This window comes from Typha latifolia, chromosome 5 (assembly GCF_019914945.1).
Source record: "Typha latifolia isolate L0001 chromosome 5, TyphaL0001v2, whole genome shotgun sequence".
Classification (NCBI taxonomy): domain Eukaryota; kingdom Viridiplantae; phylum Streptophyta; class Magnoliopsida; order Poales; family Typhaceae; genus Typha; species Typha latifolia.
The window spans coordinates 449,993-465,191 of NC_133090.1; the positions used below are offsets into that span (position 1 = coordinate 449,993).

Consider the following 15,199-nt stretch of genomic DNA (forward strand, 5'->3'; position numbering starts at 1 on the left):
TGTTTGATGGGATGCATGTGATCAACCCGGTGGCACCCTTAACATAACGGAATACCAGGACTAGAAAGTAAAATTAATTGATGTTAAATATCACAACTCAAAACTACGACGTGCCAACGATTTATGTTAGTGGTTGGATATTTAACTATGCAAATGATCGATGGTCAAGGGCAAATTTGTTAGTGTAAGGCAAGACTGAATGGTAAAGGGATTATGTGCATGGATGGTTAATTAACAAGATCGTACAACGTGCTGGACCTAGTATAAAGAGGACGCTGCGTGCCCCTTGGCCCCCTTCTTCCTTCAATATCCTGTAGACCATGGCGCGAAGCACTGGCGCAGCAGCAGCAGCAGAAATAGAATATAAAGAAGATACTGGTATAGTAGACGTGGAAGCTTTGGCAAGTGACATGGCCACAAAGCTTGATGCCTTACTAGAAAGCGATCCTTACACCATCGGCCGAGTCCCCGCCTATATTCGCGAGAGAAACAAGAAGCTCTACGAGCCAATGGTGATCGCCATTGGCCCGTACCACCACGGCAGGGAGCACCTCCAAGCCTTGGAAAAGCACAAGTGGCGATTCCTGCGTGACCTCTTGTCTCGGTCCACCACTGAGACCAGCTTGGAAGCCCTCTTAGGAAAGATGAAAGCCTTGGAGAGAGAAGCACGTAGGAGCTACAGCGAGAGCATCAGACTGACAAGCAAGGAGCTCCAAAAGTGCAGTAATCTGGATCTCTCTCCGATGGAGAGACGTTTAAGTGGGAAGCTTCATAAAGCCTAGACAAAGAGAACTAATTAAAGCAGTAGAGATCGAGAAGAAAAAAAAGAAAAGAAGAAAAGAGGAAAGAATTGAGAGACAAGAGAGTAGGACTATTTTATCTTTTAGTTTGCGTGCGATGTTAGCATTAGCTATTCGAGACTTCATCGTGGTGCGGATCCTCTCCATGAAATATTATTTTCTTTAAAACTTTTTTTTAGGAATTAATTCTTCCGCGCAACTAAATTTTCGTTCGGATTGTACAAGTAACCAATCAAGAAAAGCAAACAAATTAATATTCCTCAGCAACGTGGGGGACGTACGTACGTACTTAGATATATAGGAATGATTATAAAGAGGTCCTTCCCTTCAATGTCGTGCAACCGTGGCCTCCTCTCTGCTCTCATCATCATCATCATCATCCCGTGATATCCCTACGACCATGGCGGGAACTCCAGCAGCTGCAGCAGCAGCAGTAGAAATAGAAATAAAATATGCTGCCGTAATAGACGCGGAGGCCGCTTTGGGCAGAAGGCTCCACGCCTTACCATTATCGGAGCTCTACACCTTCTCCCGCGTCCCCGCCTATATTCGTGAGAAAAGCAAGAGCTACTACGAGCCAAAGTCGATCGCCATCGGGCCGTACCACCACGGCCGAGAGCACCTCGAAGCCATGGAGAAGCACAAGTTGCGGTACCTGCGGGACCTCCTGTATCGGTCCACCACCAAAGCCAGCTTAGGAGACTTGTTAGCAAAGATGAGTGCCTTGGAGGAACCAGCACGCAGGAGCTACAGCGAGAGCATCGAATTGGCGAGCAATGAGTTCGTGGAGATGATGCTACTTGATGCCTGCTTCATCATCGAGTTGTTCTTGAAGTTGGACGAAGGAAGCGAGACCCTCTCCAACATGGGCCGGCTGGATTTTGAATTTATCGATATGGACTTGCTCTTGTTGGAAAACCAGATTCCCTTCTTTATAATCGAGCATCTGTCCGAATCAGTCAGCGGCGGCGGCGGTGCCGAAAGAGGTGAAACACCATCCATCATCTCGCTCTTGTATAAACATATGAATATCGGTGTGCAAAAGAAGAAGACGGAGCCACCACCCCCGCCCGAGATCCATCACTTGCTCCATCTTTATTACCACTGGTTTGTGCTTGCCGAGGAACCGAACGCGTCGAAGAGCCATGACAGCCCAACTCTGGGGAAATCCCTCTCAAAGAAATCTTATAAACCGGGGTATGTAATCCCATGCGCTACCGAGCTCCGCGAGGCGGGTGTGAGATTCAGGAAGAAGAAATCGCCCCGACACATACTCGACATAATATTTCGGAATGGTGTGATCGAGATCCCTCCTATTCCCATCCTAGACTTTACCAAGCCATTCTTCACCAACCTCGTCGCCTTCGAGCAATCCATACGCCTTGGGAGGATGAGAATGATGAGCTTCTCCGTGCTCATGTATTCGCTCCTTAAGACCAATAAGGATGCAGAGATTCTCCGACGTTGCGATGTCATCGACGTTACGCAGGATAGCGAGGAAGAGGTAGTCCTCTTCTTCAACCAGCTCGGCAAGTATCTTATCGTCGACCCACAGAATCATTACTTCGCTGATATGTTCATAGAGGTGAATTACTTTCGTGACTCCACATGGCACAGACATAGGGCAAGATTGGTGCATGACTACTTCAGCAACCCATGGGCGATCCTCTCCTTAGTGGGCAGTCTCATAGTGATGGCTCTTACTTTCTTGCAGACCTTCTTTACCATCTACCCCACCAACTTCCGTCCTAATTGATCTCACTTCGCTTCCTTCCAATCTTTAATTCGCTCAATGGTTTTGGGATCTGCTTCTTGTTGTTCTTTTTGCCTTTTTAATTGCTTAATTGAGTTGGGTCGTGTTGGGATTGGCTGAATACTCATTTGTATCTCTTGTGTAGACGTGCAGGGTTATACGCGATCCTTTTGTTTTGTAGTAAAACTTTTTTATATTCGAATACTTTTGTTAGACAGGATGATTTTGTCTTCACAAACAGAGTTCTGTCCCAAATAGTCGATTTTTTTTTCTGAAGGTTAAAGAGCAGCAGCCAATGTTTAAATTTACGCTATATATCTGAGCTAGTACCGCATCTGAAGTATCAAAGGCGACATATTAAGTTCTTGAGGGGTTTAGACATATCGGTTCGAAAGATTAGCCTGAACCCAGTGGCCATAGCAGTCTGGAACTGGAACAAATCAGCCCCCCTGCAGGATCGTTAGCCAAGCCAATCCAGTGCAAAATAAATTTGCAGTGAAGTGAGGGGTATTTACCAACGAATTTGACCCCAAACCCCTTAACCTGCATTGGATGTGAAGATGGGTATCAAAGCCCACATACAGGGCAAAAGTTGGGCCTGAGCCTAAAAAATTAATTATAGGCAGCCTTGACAAGGGCCTTGTCCAAATCATTTTGAAGCTCAAGCTCAATTTGGGGCCTACAATTTACTAAAGGGGTGTTTGGTTTCATGTCTTTAGAAAAACTGCATCTATACATATGAAAAAAGTGTAATATAAAAATTAGTTTCTAGTTTTCCATGAAATATCTTTTTCAAGAGTTAAAATGGGCTCATATGCATCATCTCGAGGATGTCCGAAACACATAGATATAAGACTTTATTTATACTGATTTCTTATTTAATATTATAAATTTGTATATTGAAACATATGAAACTAAACTGCTCAAAATATTTCGGGGAAGGGGGAAGTTGATTCATGCATGATGCATCCTATCAAACTAGCAGCAAGGAGACAAATTAGTCGAATGTATTGGGGTGTCCCTGTAAAATTATAAACTATCACTGAGGAATCTCAGTGGAGAATTGGATGTCTTAATCTGTGGATACCAATCAAGATACGACATCGAAGGTAATTTAGAACAACGAACCTTATCTTAAGATCGTACCAAGACTCCCTTCTTAACAATCCTTCCTGTTGGTTTTTGCTCATAAGTAGCTAGGTGTGTTTAGCTAATAATTAAGCACATCAATTCTAGAACAGATGTTAGACGTACGTCTTCTCATTGACTGCGTAAACTTTTATTAGTTTTATTAACTGGAAAAGTTATTTATTACAACTGGTGGAGAATTTGGTCTTCTCAAGTTAGGAGTTCATTTTGACCTTTGTTTCATGAAGTAATAAGAAGTCTTCAACACTTTGAAGACTTGTTCTAGGTTTATCTTCTATTTCATGTCTCAACTTAAATTATAAGAGAGCTTTTGCTAATGGAGGAAGATAACATCACTAGTACAACATCTTCATTATATTATCTAAAAGGCCTCGCCTCAATTCCTTGGATTGTCGAAGTATACATCGAACGTATCCTGAAAGAAGATATGAGCATAATTAATAACCCAAAAGAAAGTGTTTGAAAGCCACGAAAGATGGTGGTTAAGTAGATGGAGAATTTATTATTGGTCAGATCATCCCATATAATTAACATCTAATTGAGCTATAATCTTTTTTTCAAGGAGCACAACTCGGAGATTTTGTTGAAATTTATCTCAAATTCAGTTTTTCAGTAATTTTCAGCAATCTGTGCTAATTCGTTCGGACGGGCCTTGGGGCGTTCAAACGTCGTTTTCAGACAGACATTATTGATATAGGCATTTGAATGGCCCATTCGCGTTCGAATACAAATATCAACCCGAGAGCAAACTGTGATGCAGGCGTTCAAACGCAAGGGAGCCAGTTTGGGCTCTGCAATATTTTCCCAGGCACGTTCGAATGCCCCGCGGAAAAACCCAACTTGAACCAGCCTTATAAATACTGAAGCGATTTTTAGGGTTTTTATGCTTAAGAGAACATTTATGAAGGTAAGCCACCATTATTGTAACACCCCAATTTAAAAAAAAAAATCCCGTGACGCACGCGCCGAGTGCGTGCGTCACAGGTGCCTGCCACCCCCCGTCCACTCTTCTCCATCTTCTTCCCCTTCTCTTGCCGTGCACACTACCCTCCCCCCACCTCCTTTAATCCCCATCTTCCCCTCCCCGACCGCCCCATTTTCTCCTCCACCTCACTACCTCTCTCCCTCTCTCATGGGTTACCGACGTAGGAGTCGACGAAGCCGAGCGCGCGGATCGCGGTAAGCCTCAACCCCGTTAAAATTCAGTATTTAATTTCCCTCCATCTCGCCATCATCCTCGGCGATCGACGACCCCGCGTCCGGCCGTCGGTCCGAGAGCTCCGGGGAAGGGGCTCTCTGGACGGGCTTCAGGCCTTTGAGTTGGGAGGAGGGACCTCCATGGCCGCCGGCCATGGAGCTCGCCTCGCTGCCTCGTCGGCCACCCTGGCCACGGGGCGAGCTTCTCCCGCTCCCCTATGGGCGGGGAGGACGGGCGGTGGCTCCTCCGCGGCACGGGTTACGCCCGTCGAGCAGAGCCGCGCCCTACTCTTTTCCTCCCCTTGCTATTCTTCCCTTCCCTCCCCGGCGTAGGTCGCGAGGTGCCGACCTGAGGGTGGGCTGCCGGCAGCGCCGAGCCTCCACTTCTCGCCCCTTCTGTCTTCCTCCCTCGAAGGAGATGGGGGGAGATGAGTGTTGGTGGGCTGCTGGCCGCAGCCCACCAACTTAGGCTTGGGTGGGCTATAGGCCGCAACCCACTTGGACTTGGACTCGGGTGAGCTGCAGGCGCCAGCCCACTAACCCAAATGTTGGGTGGGCTGCAGACTGCATCCCACTAATCCAACCTTGGTGGGCTGTGGTTGGGCCCCCAGCCCACCTCAGCCCACTAAGGCCCTCTTGCCTATTGGGTTAGGTTTGAGCCTAATCCAATACCTCTAGCCTAGCCTATTTGGGGCCATTTGGACCCTATAATCCCGTTTATTTATTTCCACATGATTTAATTAATCTAAACCCCTGACAATTTAGTATCATGTGAATTTTATGATAACATAGTACTCGCCCTAGGAGACCATTGACTCACGTATATGCCAAACATAAATACTCTAATAAAATAATTAATTTTATTAGTTCGCTAATCTTACATATGGCTTTACTTGCGTGAATTAATATGATTTACACCGCGTGAGGAGGATTTTGGGATTCCGGAGGAGCAGTCTAGCTGACGAGATTTAGTATACCGTAGAGAATCCCAGGCGAGTAGAGATATAAAAATCTAGAATAATGTAGTTACAGTCATTATACCTGTCATGACACTGTAGGAAATGTCGGTATTAATACATGCATTTAGTATACCATGTTATATCTTTATATATGCAGTTATTGATAATTTGCTCATCATGATATTATGAGAATATTAATGTAGCATAAGCATTAGTGTGATGATGCTCTACATGTATCTTGTATGATATACCCTTGTATATATATATATATATATATATATCGTTGTGAATATAGAATGTAACGATCATGATGACTATGACATACTTTATACACTCATAAACACTGCACCACTTTCACCTATCATTAGTAGTCGGTTTCTGACTAGGCAGTACCCTTACTCACTCAGCCCAGGGTTTAGGGTAGAGTGTATTTTATATGACTATACTATTAGCGGCCTACACCTGAGGTCGGGAGCCTATGTGGCATTCAGATAGTTATACTGCATAGTCAGGACTAGATTATGGTGATAAAAGAACATGATTGTGAGGCGGGGATATAACTCTAGCGGTACCCAACGACGCAAGGTTAAGGCGTCTGTTGATGAGCCGAGGGCTCCCGATTCCTTCGCTGAGGGCGGTGATAATTTAGAGAGAGTGAGATATGGATCCTACTCGCTGGGCTGTAAGTTCACCACCTCTTAGTGGTATTATTTCAGAGCTAGAGGACATAGTTGTAGGTAGCGAGGAGTAGCTGCCTTTCTTTTTCAGTATGTCTATTAGTTGTATTAAGCCCCTACGAGGGCGTTATGGTTGATGATGTATTTTGGACTTTAGCATTGTATTTTGGATGTGTATTTAGAAGGCTTGTTGTGGCCTATGAAACTTGTATCCAGACTCTTATGGTTGAGTTTATTTATGGTGAATTTGTGTTGTTGTATGCCTTGTAAAATTCTTGTACTAACAGGTCATGAGATGCATCGCGTGGGGGGAATTTATCCACGCGGTTTACACGTGTATTTGGAGGTCTGGATGTTTCAATTATATTGAGAGAAATTAGAGTTACTAAACTCTTTAAAATTAAGAGATTTGTATAGTGAAAAAGATTGCTCCGCCCGTGGATATAGACACATCGCCGAATCACGTAAATCTTGTCTCTCTCTCTATTGCTTCCATACTTGTGCTTATTTGTAATAGAGTGTCTAATACGTAATTAAAAATTCTCTCTCTCTCTCTCTCTCTCTCTCTATTTTCACTATTAGCACCATATGCTTCTATACTCCAACTACTCTAACGTAAATCTTGTCTCTCTCTCTCTATTGTCACTATTAGCACCATATTAGAGTTTTTTCTAAACTTGCTTAGTTTGCCATTACTATTCATTTGTAGTATTTGGGGGTGAAGGTTTGCTTTCATTTTTCTCACCGGCATTTTGCACAATAGATTTGAGAAAAAGATGTGGTGATTAAGTGTTTGAAAGACAAGTTTTATGCTTAAAGGAAAAAATTGGAAGGGAGAGCTACTATTGTTGAGAGAGTGATTAGAGATGAAGAAGCTTTTTGTATTTGGAGATTTGATTAGTGAATTAAAGTCTTGCTCCTCCAACCATTTTCCTTTTAGCACAACAGACTATATTTTCCCTTGCTTAGGTTGGATTGTCATGTAATCCAAACTAATCTTACATGGCTCACATATATAACCTCCACTGGGAAATATCTATTATTACTTGTACACCTGCTTTCTACTTGGGTATATCAAGTTGTAGAGAGAAAGAGCTAGGTGAAATTTAAAATGACAACTTGAATTAAGGTCAACGGGCAGGGGTGGGGGATGAATGGGTTCCGAGTGTATTGATTTGGGATAGGTGTAGGGGTGAATCGGTTGCCGATGCTTTAATTTCAAATGCTGCAAATCATGATATGTTCCCAGTGTATTGCTTTCGGATTTAATTGAAATCAGCAAAAAAAAAAAAAACAGTTGAACTACTTTGTAGTGGAATTGAATCTTAACGGAACTTGTCGAGAGAGGAGGACAATAATTATCCGGTGTTTAGACATGCAGTTAGGTAACCTGGAGAGATCCACAGCATACTATAACCATGCATAGTAGTATCCTGAATTCATGGCATGACTAATATAGTGTATCTCTCTGCCAACAGCATAACTGATCAATCACCTTCTATAGTTCTCGATGATGTATGTCCTGCTGACTTTTACAAGGACGCAACTTATTCCAGCGAACTCTGGCCCAGCTTAATAATTAAGATGAAAAGCTCTGGTCCAATCTACATTTCATCTGTTCCTCCTGACCTTAAATGTACGTACTTCGGGAGTCGAGGAGGAGTGGACCTAGAATTGTTTTTTTTTTTTCCCGACATTTAAGGACCTCACTTCCATTCAACTATACGACCTGAAGCATACAATCACATGATTGCTCCATCATCTAGCGTTCATTAGTTGCAGATGACGAAGCAATCATGTGATTGCATGCTCCAAGTTGTCAAGTTTAATTTCTAGGTGAATTGGAAGAAACGTTCTTAGATATGCAATAATTTCTAGTGTTTAATTGGTGGATTCATGTGATCAGCCTAGTGGCACACTAACAGAATCGAACACCCGGGCAAAGTAAATTTAATTAACGTCAAATATTTTGCATCTAAGCACACATCTGCGAAATTCAAAACTAGACTTTAACTATTTATATTTGTAATAATTAGTGGTTGGATCTTTGATGATGCATATGATCAAACATGTGATGTCTTACTTCCCGTAATTGATTCTCATTTTCAATGATCTTAGAGGTCCATGTTTCTATCTTAGTGACCTTCGAGGCAAACATCACATTTTCCTATCTTAATTTACGCTATCAAAATTATGATTAAGAAATAAGATTAGCTAGCCGCGTTCAACTGATAGACTTGAACTAAACAGTCTTACATATTTGAGGACCTCTCTTCCAATTCAATTAGACAACTTCATCAAGCATACAAATGCATGATGCTTAGGTCTGGGGTTCATTAGGTAGTAGTAGATGACAGAAAGCTATCATCTTATATGGCTAAAATAAGTTGGCAGGTCAATGGCAGACTGGAATTAAGATTCCGTACTTAGGACCATAATATGAAAAATAGCTCTTTCTTGCAAACAAAATGTCTTATGGATCTAAAATAAGTTGATAGCTCAAGAGGTACTTGTAGGTGACAAGGAGACTTGAAGAGAGGTTTTTAAATATGAATGGGATCAAATAGGTTCGTAACATAGTGCTAATCATTGAAAAGCGAATGAATAGCATCTATTATTTAGTTGGATTAGATGTGACGTACTTAAACACGTAATATATTGTAGGGTACACATAAATTAAATTAATAGATCGTGCTAGTCATGGCTAGCGTCTTAGCAGAAACCATGAGCAATTTCGTGAGAAATATTTTCACGAGTAATTCTTTTTTTATTTGCACGAGTAGTTAACAAAAGCTTATAATTCTTCAACCACGTGCTGGACTTACTATAAAGAGGACGCTGCCCTTTCTTCCTTCGATATCATTACATTTAAACCATGGCGGAAATTCAAGAAGCAGTAGTAATAGACGTGGAAGCAGATTTGGTAGCTGAAACGAGAGAAAAGCTTGCGGCGTTACCAATGAGAGAGCACTTCACCTTCTCACGAGTCCCGAAGTGTATTCGCGAGAGAAACAAGAACCTGTACGAGCCAATGGTGATCTCCATTGGCCCGTACCACCACGGCAGAGAACACCTCCAAGCCATGGAAAAGCAGAAGTTGCGGTATCTGCGGGACCTCTTGAATGATACCGCCACTGAAGCCAACTTAGAAGACTTGTTTGAAAAGATGAGAACCTTGGAGGATAAAGCACGTAAATGCTACACCGAGCTCATCACCCTCACTCCCAATGAGTTCGTGAAGATGATGGTACTTGATGCCTGCTTCATCATCGCGTTGTCCTTGAAGTTGCAGCTCAGAGACAGCACCTGCTTCGATATGGGCTGGGGCTTAAATATTATACGTACGGACTTGCTCTTATTTGAAAACCAGATCCCCTTCTTCATAATCGATCAGTCGATCAGTTGTTCAAAGTTCTCAAAATCAGTGGCGACGTCATCGATATCCTAAGTACTAATCTGAAGTCGCAATCTCATATACCTGGTATGAAAATGCATGATGACAAACGAAAACCTTCTCCCGTCGAGATCCATCACTTTCTCCATCTTTATTACTACTGGTTTGTGCCCGAAGCGGATTCGTCACCAAGCCAACCTAATGGTGAGAATCCTGATAAATCGACCAATGTAATCCCATGCGCTACCGCGCTCCAAGCTGCAGGTGTGAAATTCAGGAGGAAGATAGAACCTCGCCACATGTTCGACATAACATTCAAGAATGGCGTGATGGAGATCCCTTTTCTTCCTATGCACGACTCTACCAAGCCTATCTTCACCAGCCTCATCGCCTTCGAGCAACATTCCAAACTCAATGGCCTGAGGTACATGACGAGCTTTTCCCTGCTCCTGGATTTGCTCATTGATAGTGAGAAGGACACAGAGATTCTCCAACAGAGCAAAATCATCCGCAATATACTGGGTAGCGGGGAAGAGGTGGCCGTCTTCTTCAACCAGCTCGGCCACTATGCTGCCGTCGACCTAAAGGGGCATTACTTTGCTGAGTTGTTCAGACAAGTGAATCGCTATTGTGACACCAAGTGGCACAGCTATAGGGCAACATTGATGTGTGATTACTTCCGCAACCCATGGATGACCCTCTCATTACTGGCCGCCCTATTATTATTGCTTCTTACTTTCTTGCAGACCTTCTTTGCCTTATACGGCTACTTCCGTCCTCGCTAATGATTTCGTTTCGTTTCCTTGCATGCTTTCGAATCTTTAATTTGCTCGATGGTTTTTGGATTGTTCTGATCCTTTTTTTTTTTTTTTTGTGTCTTTTGAGTACAATAAGAATTAATTTTATGAAAGAGCTGTTGTTGGGTTACTTAATCGCTTTAATTCGTTTGGGTTCTGTTAGGATTGTCTGAATTCTTATTTGTATCCGTTGTGTAAACCGATGCAGGGTTGTATACTTCTTTTGTTTCCTAACAAAACTTGACCTACGGTCTTCCTTTGGACAAATTCCATGTTATCACTACCCTACCACCATTACCACTCTTAACCGTTGAGGCCCTATTCTTCAAATCTTGTCCTCATTTTTCTCATAAAAATCCAACTCTAAATATAAATCTCCACCATCACCACCACATCACCTTCTAGACTACCGTGATCTCTAATCGTAGTGAACGAATCTGTGCTTAGACACATATTTAACATTAATTTAAATTATGTGTCCTGATCAGTTCGAACCTATTAGTTGCAAAGTCAGCTAGGTGATCATATGCATGCACAAAACTAGCTAGGAGTAATATTTAAGAACGTCTCTTCCAATTCAATTGACAACTTGGAACAACCGTTCACATGATTTCTCTCGGTCATCTTCAACTACCCTTTCAAGTCTTCGAAAGTCAACTTAATTTGTAGCAATATAACATGATTTCTCTCTGTCATCTACAACTACCTCTTGAACTATATATCAACTTATTTTAGATCCATAAGTACCGAACCTTACTTCCAGTCTGCCATTGACCTGAAATTTATTTTAGCCATATAAGGGGATTGCTCTCTGTCATCTACTACGTAATAATGAACCCTAGGCCTAGGAGCATCTTGCAATTGTATGCTTGATCAAGTTGTCCAATTGAATTGGAAGAGAGGTCCTTAAATATGTAAGACTCTGTTTAGTTCGACTCTAGCAGTAAAACGCGGCCAGCTGACATCATTTTTTAACCATAATTTGGTAGCTTAAATTTAGATAAGAAAATGTGATGTTTGATTGTGGACTAGAATAATAGTATAATAATTAAATTTAATGTGATATGAAAAAAGTGAAACTATATTCGTTTTGGAGAGAAAATGAGGAAATATAGGAAAAATGGACTAAAATGTATTTTGATACTTCGACTTTAAAGTATATTAGTGTCAAAATATTATGATCAAACACAAGTTTTTAAACGAGACAAACATCATATTTTCTTATCTTAATTTACGCTACCAAAATTATGGTTAAGAAATGAGATCAGCTGGCCGCGTTCAACTGATAGACTCGAACTAAACAGAGTCTGACATATTTAAAGACCTCTCTTCCAATTCAATTAGACAACTTGATCAAGCATACAATCGCATGATGCTTAGGTCTAGGGTTCATTAGTAGTAGATGACAGAGAGCTATCATCTTATATGGCTAAAATAAGTTGGCAGGTCAATGGCAGACTGATTCGGTACTTAGGACCATAATATTAAAAATAGCTCTTTCCTGCAAACAAAATGTCTTATGGATCTAAAATAAGTTGATAGTTAAAGAGGTACTTGTAGGTGACAAGGAGACTTGAAGGGGTAGTTGTGGATGACGAAGTAATCATGTGAACGGATGTTCCAAGTGGTCTAGTGACACGTTCTTAAATATAACTCCTAGTTTAATTTGGGCATGCATCTGATCACCCTAGCTGACTTTGCAATTAATTAATAGGTTCGAACCGACAGGACACATAGTTTAAATTAATGTTAAATATGTGTCTAACTAAAATTCGTTCACTACCGTTAGAGATCATGGTAGTCTTGAAGGTGATGTGGTGGTGCACTTGAGAATATATATATATATATATATATATATATATATATATATATATAATTCTTCAACAGCGTGGTGGACTTACTATAAAGAGGACGCTGCGTGCCTCTTATTCCTTCGATATCACGCAATTAAACCATGGCAGCAACAGAAATAGACGTGGGAGCTTTGGTAAGTTCTATGGGGGAAAGGCTTGAAGGCTTAACAAATAGCGAGCTCTATACCTTCTCCCGTGTCCCCGCCTATATTCGCGAGAGAAACAAGAACCTCTATGAGCCAATGGTGATCGCCATTGGCCCGTACCACCATCACATAGGGCACCTCCAAACCACGGAAGAGCACAAGTGGCGGTACCTGCGGGACTTCCTGGCTCGGCCCACCACTACAGCCAGCTTGGAAATCTGCTTAAGAAAGATTAAATACTTGGAGCAAGAAGCACGACGATGCTACGGCGAGAGCTTCACACTCACAAGCGATGAGTTCGTCGAGATGATGGTAGTTGATGCCTGCTTCATCATCGAGTTCTTCTCCAAGTGGAAAGAAAGATCCTGCAGGATCAGCAACAATATGGGCTGGGGCTTGCAAATTTTACATTTGGACTTGCTCTTATAGGAAAACCAGATCCCCTTCTTTATAATAGAAGTACTATTTGGATTAGCTGCCGGCGGTGCTGTAATCTCACAACCATCCCTGACGGAGCTTATCCAATCTGCATATGGGAGCACTAGTTTATTAGAAGGACTGAACACGGCAGCGCCACAACCTGCCCAGATCCATCACTTGCTCCATCTTTATTACCACTGGTTTGTGCCTGCTGAGGAGCGGAACCAATTGGAGCTCGAGAGACCTCGTCAACGGAATTTATTTATTCCATCAGCTACCGAGCTCAGCGAGGCAGGTGTGACCTTCACGAAGAAGGATTTGCCTGGCCATAAGCTCGACATAACATTCCGGAATGGCGAGATGGAAATCCCTTTTATTCAGATCGGCGACTTTATCAAGCCTATCCTCACCAACCTCGTCGCCTTCGAGCAATCCATATCGGATGGCCCGAGGAAAATAACGAGCTTCTCGCTGCTCATGGATTCGCTCATTAATACTGAGAAGGACGTAGCTATTCTCCAACAGTGCTGCATCATCAGCAATTTGCTGGGTAGCGGTGAGGAGGTGGCCCTCTTCTTCAACCAGCTCGGCCAGTATGCTACCATCTCAAGGAACCATTACTTCGCTGAGATGTTCAAAGAAGTGAATCACTATTGTGACTCCACATGGCACAGACATAGGGCAAAACTGAAGCATGATTACTTCAGCAGTCCATGGTCGATCCTCTCGTTAGTGGCCGCTCTCATATTATTGGCTCTTACTTTCTTGCAGACCTTCTTTGCCTTCTACTCCTACTTCCGTCCTCGTAATTGATTTCACGGAATCCTCTCGTCACTTTCTAGCGGACCTTCTTTGCCATCTACCCCTTGATTTCGCTTTGCTTCCTTGCGTGGTTTCGAATCTTTAGTTTTCTCAATAATTCTCGATTGATCTGATGCGCTTCTTGTTTCTTGTTTCTTTTTTCTTTTATTTTTTGGTCCTCTTGAGTGATAATTGCTTATTAAGTCTTATTGGGTTTGTCTGAATTCTTATTTGTATCTGTTGCATAGACAGACATATGCAGGGTTGTGTACTCCTTTCGTTTCGTAATAAAACTTGACCTACTGTCTTTCTTTTAAAAACTTTTTTATATTCTAATACTTCTGGCAGCCATGATGATTTTGACTTCTCAAGAAGAGTTCTGTCCCAAATAGTAGATCGGTGCTCCTCCTCTTAGTCATACTATTTTGGAGATCTCCAAATTGGAAGGATCCGATCTCCTTACTAAACAAGGAAAAAAAAAATCTCAAGTTTATCTCTGACGGCATCGCCAAATTCCTTCTAGTTTAGGTGTGCTTAAAACTATCTATCTGTCTATATATATATATATATATATATATACCACTTAACTAAAAAAATCCGACACTAGCACCACCTAAATTATAATTGAAAATAAAAAAAAGGACATTTTATTAGAATGTCAGTGAGGCATTTTGACGAAAATTGTTCACGTGTTTAGACCATTTTTTTTTTGTTGGCAATTCATGGCACTGCTGCCCTAATTCCTTATTTTAATAAGAATTAGTTGACTAAAATTTCCTTCAGATAAGTACATGTCCAGTCAAATTGTTCACAAACTCTCGCTAAATAAAAAGTAATATGGGAATATAGTAATTGTTGGTCAATAAGTAATCACATTACAAATCAATGCCACATAATTATGGGTAAAAAAGTTTTTTGACTGGCTGGTTTCAAGGAGTCTTTATAATTTTAATTTTCTATAGTTTAGGGGATGTTAGTGTCTTAGTTCATGGGATAAGTATGTTATTACGTTATTATTAGGGTGTTCGATGTCATTTAATCTAATATCTTTTTAGCCACCCGAAAATGATATATCATATGCTAATTCCTAAATACGGACGTCACGTCATATATGAAGGTTATACGTTCCGAGATCATAAACTCAGGATGCTGCCAATCTTACTTCCGAAGCTTCTATAAATATTTCTGTAATCACAAGGGTCAATAGCGACTTTGTACTTATTGGAAGTATTGACTTTTGATGAAATATAAGA

General features: G+C 41.6%; 3 protein-coding genes across 3 annotated transcripts; all 3 read left to right on the top strand.

The window, feature by feature from the left end:
- The first annotated feature begins 320 nt into the window (after positions 1-320).
- LOC140788384 (UPF0481 protein At3g47200-like) lies at positions 321-2,706 on the top strand. Its single transcript, XM_073137617.1, has 2 exons — positions 321-723; positions 1,217-2,706. Exons 1-2 carry the CDS (start codon positions 321-323, stop codon positions 2,554-2,556), a joined length of 1,743 nt encoding a protein of 580 aa, XP_072993718.1. The 3' UTR covers positions 2,557-2,706.
- Positions 2,707-9,410: 6,704 nt separating this feature from the next.
- On the top strand, positions 9,411-10,714 carry LOC140788385 (UPF0481 protein At3g47200-like). The gene is made up of 2 exons (XM_073137618.1): positions 9,411-9,876; positions 9,930-10,714. Exons 1-2 carry the CDS (start codon positions 9,411-9,413, stop codon positions 10,712-10,714), a joined length of 1,251 nt encoding a protein of 416 aa, XP_072993719.1.
- A 1,966-nt stretch (positions 10,715-12,680) lies between these two features.
- LOC140788386 (UPF0481 protein At3g47200-like) lies at positions 12,681-13,958 on the top strand. Its single transcript, XM_073137619.1, has 2 exons — positions 12,681-13,037; positions 13,155-13,958. Exons 1-2 carry the CDS (start codon positions 12,681-12,683, stop codon positions 13,956-13,958), a joined length of 1,161 nt encoding a protein of 386 aa, XP_072993720.1.
- The last annotated feature ends 1,241 nt before the right edge of the window (positions 13,959-15,199 follow it).

Bases quoted from the DNA above. Each gene is read 5' to 3' on its own strand.
- LOC140788386 (XM_073137619.1), top strand. From the start codon at position 12,681: ATGGCAGCAACAGAAATAGACGTGGGAGCTTTGGTAAGTTCTATGGGG. The intron at 13,038-13,154 runs GTAGTTGATGCC...TTGCTCTTATAG, and splicing joins ATGAGTTCGTCGAGATGATG to GAAAACCAGATCCCCTTCTT.
- LOC140788385 (XM_073137618.1), top strand. From the start codon at position 9,411: ATGGCGGAAATTCAAGAAGCAGTAGTAATAGACGTGGAAGCAGATTTG. The intron at 9,877-9,929 runs GTACGGACTTGC...ATAATCGATCAG, and splicing joins CTGGGGCTTAAATATTATAC to TCGATCAGTTGTTCAAAGTT.
- LOC140788384 (XM_073137617.1), top strand. From the start codon at position 321: ATGGCGCGAAGCACTGGCGCAGCAGCAGCAGCAGAAATAGAATATAAA. The intron at 724-1,216 runs GTAATCTGGATC...CGGGAACTCCAG, and splicing joins CAAGGAGCTCCAAAAGTGCA to CAGCTGCAGCAGCAGCAGTA.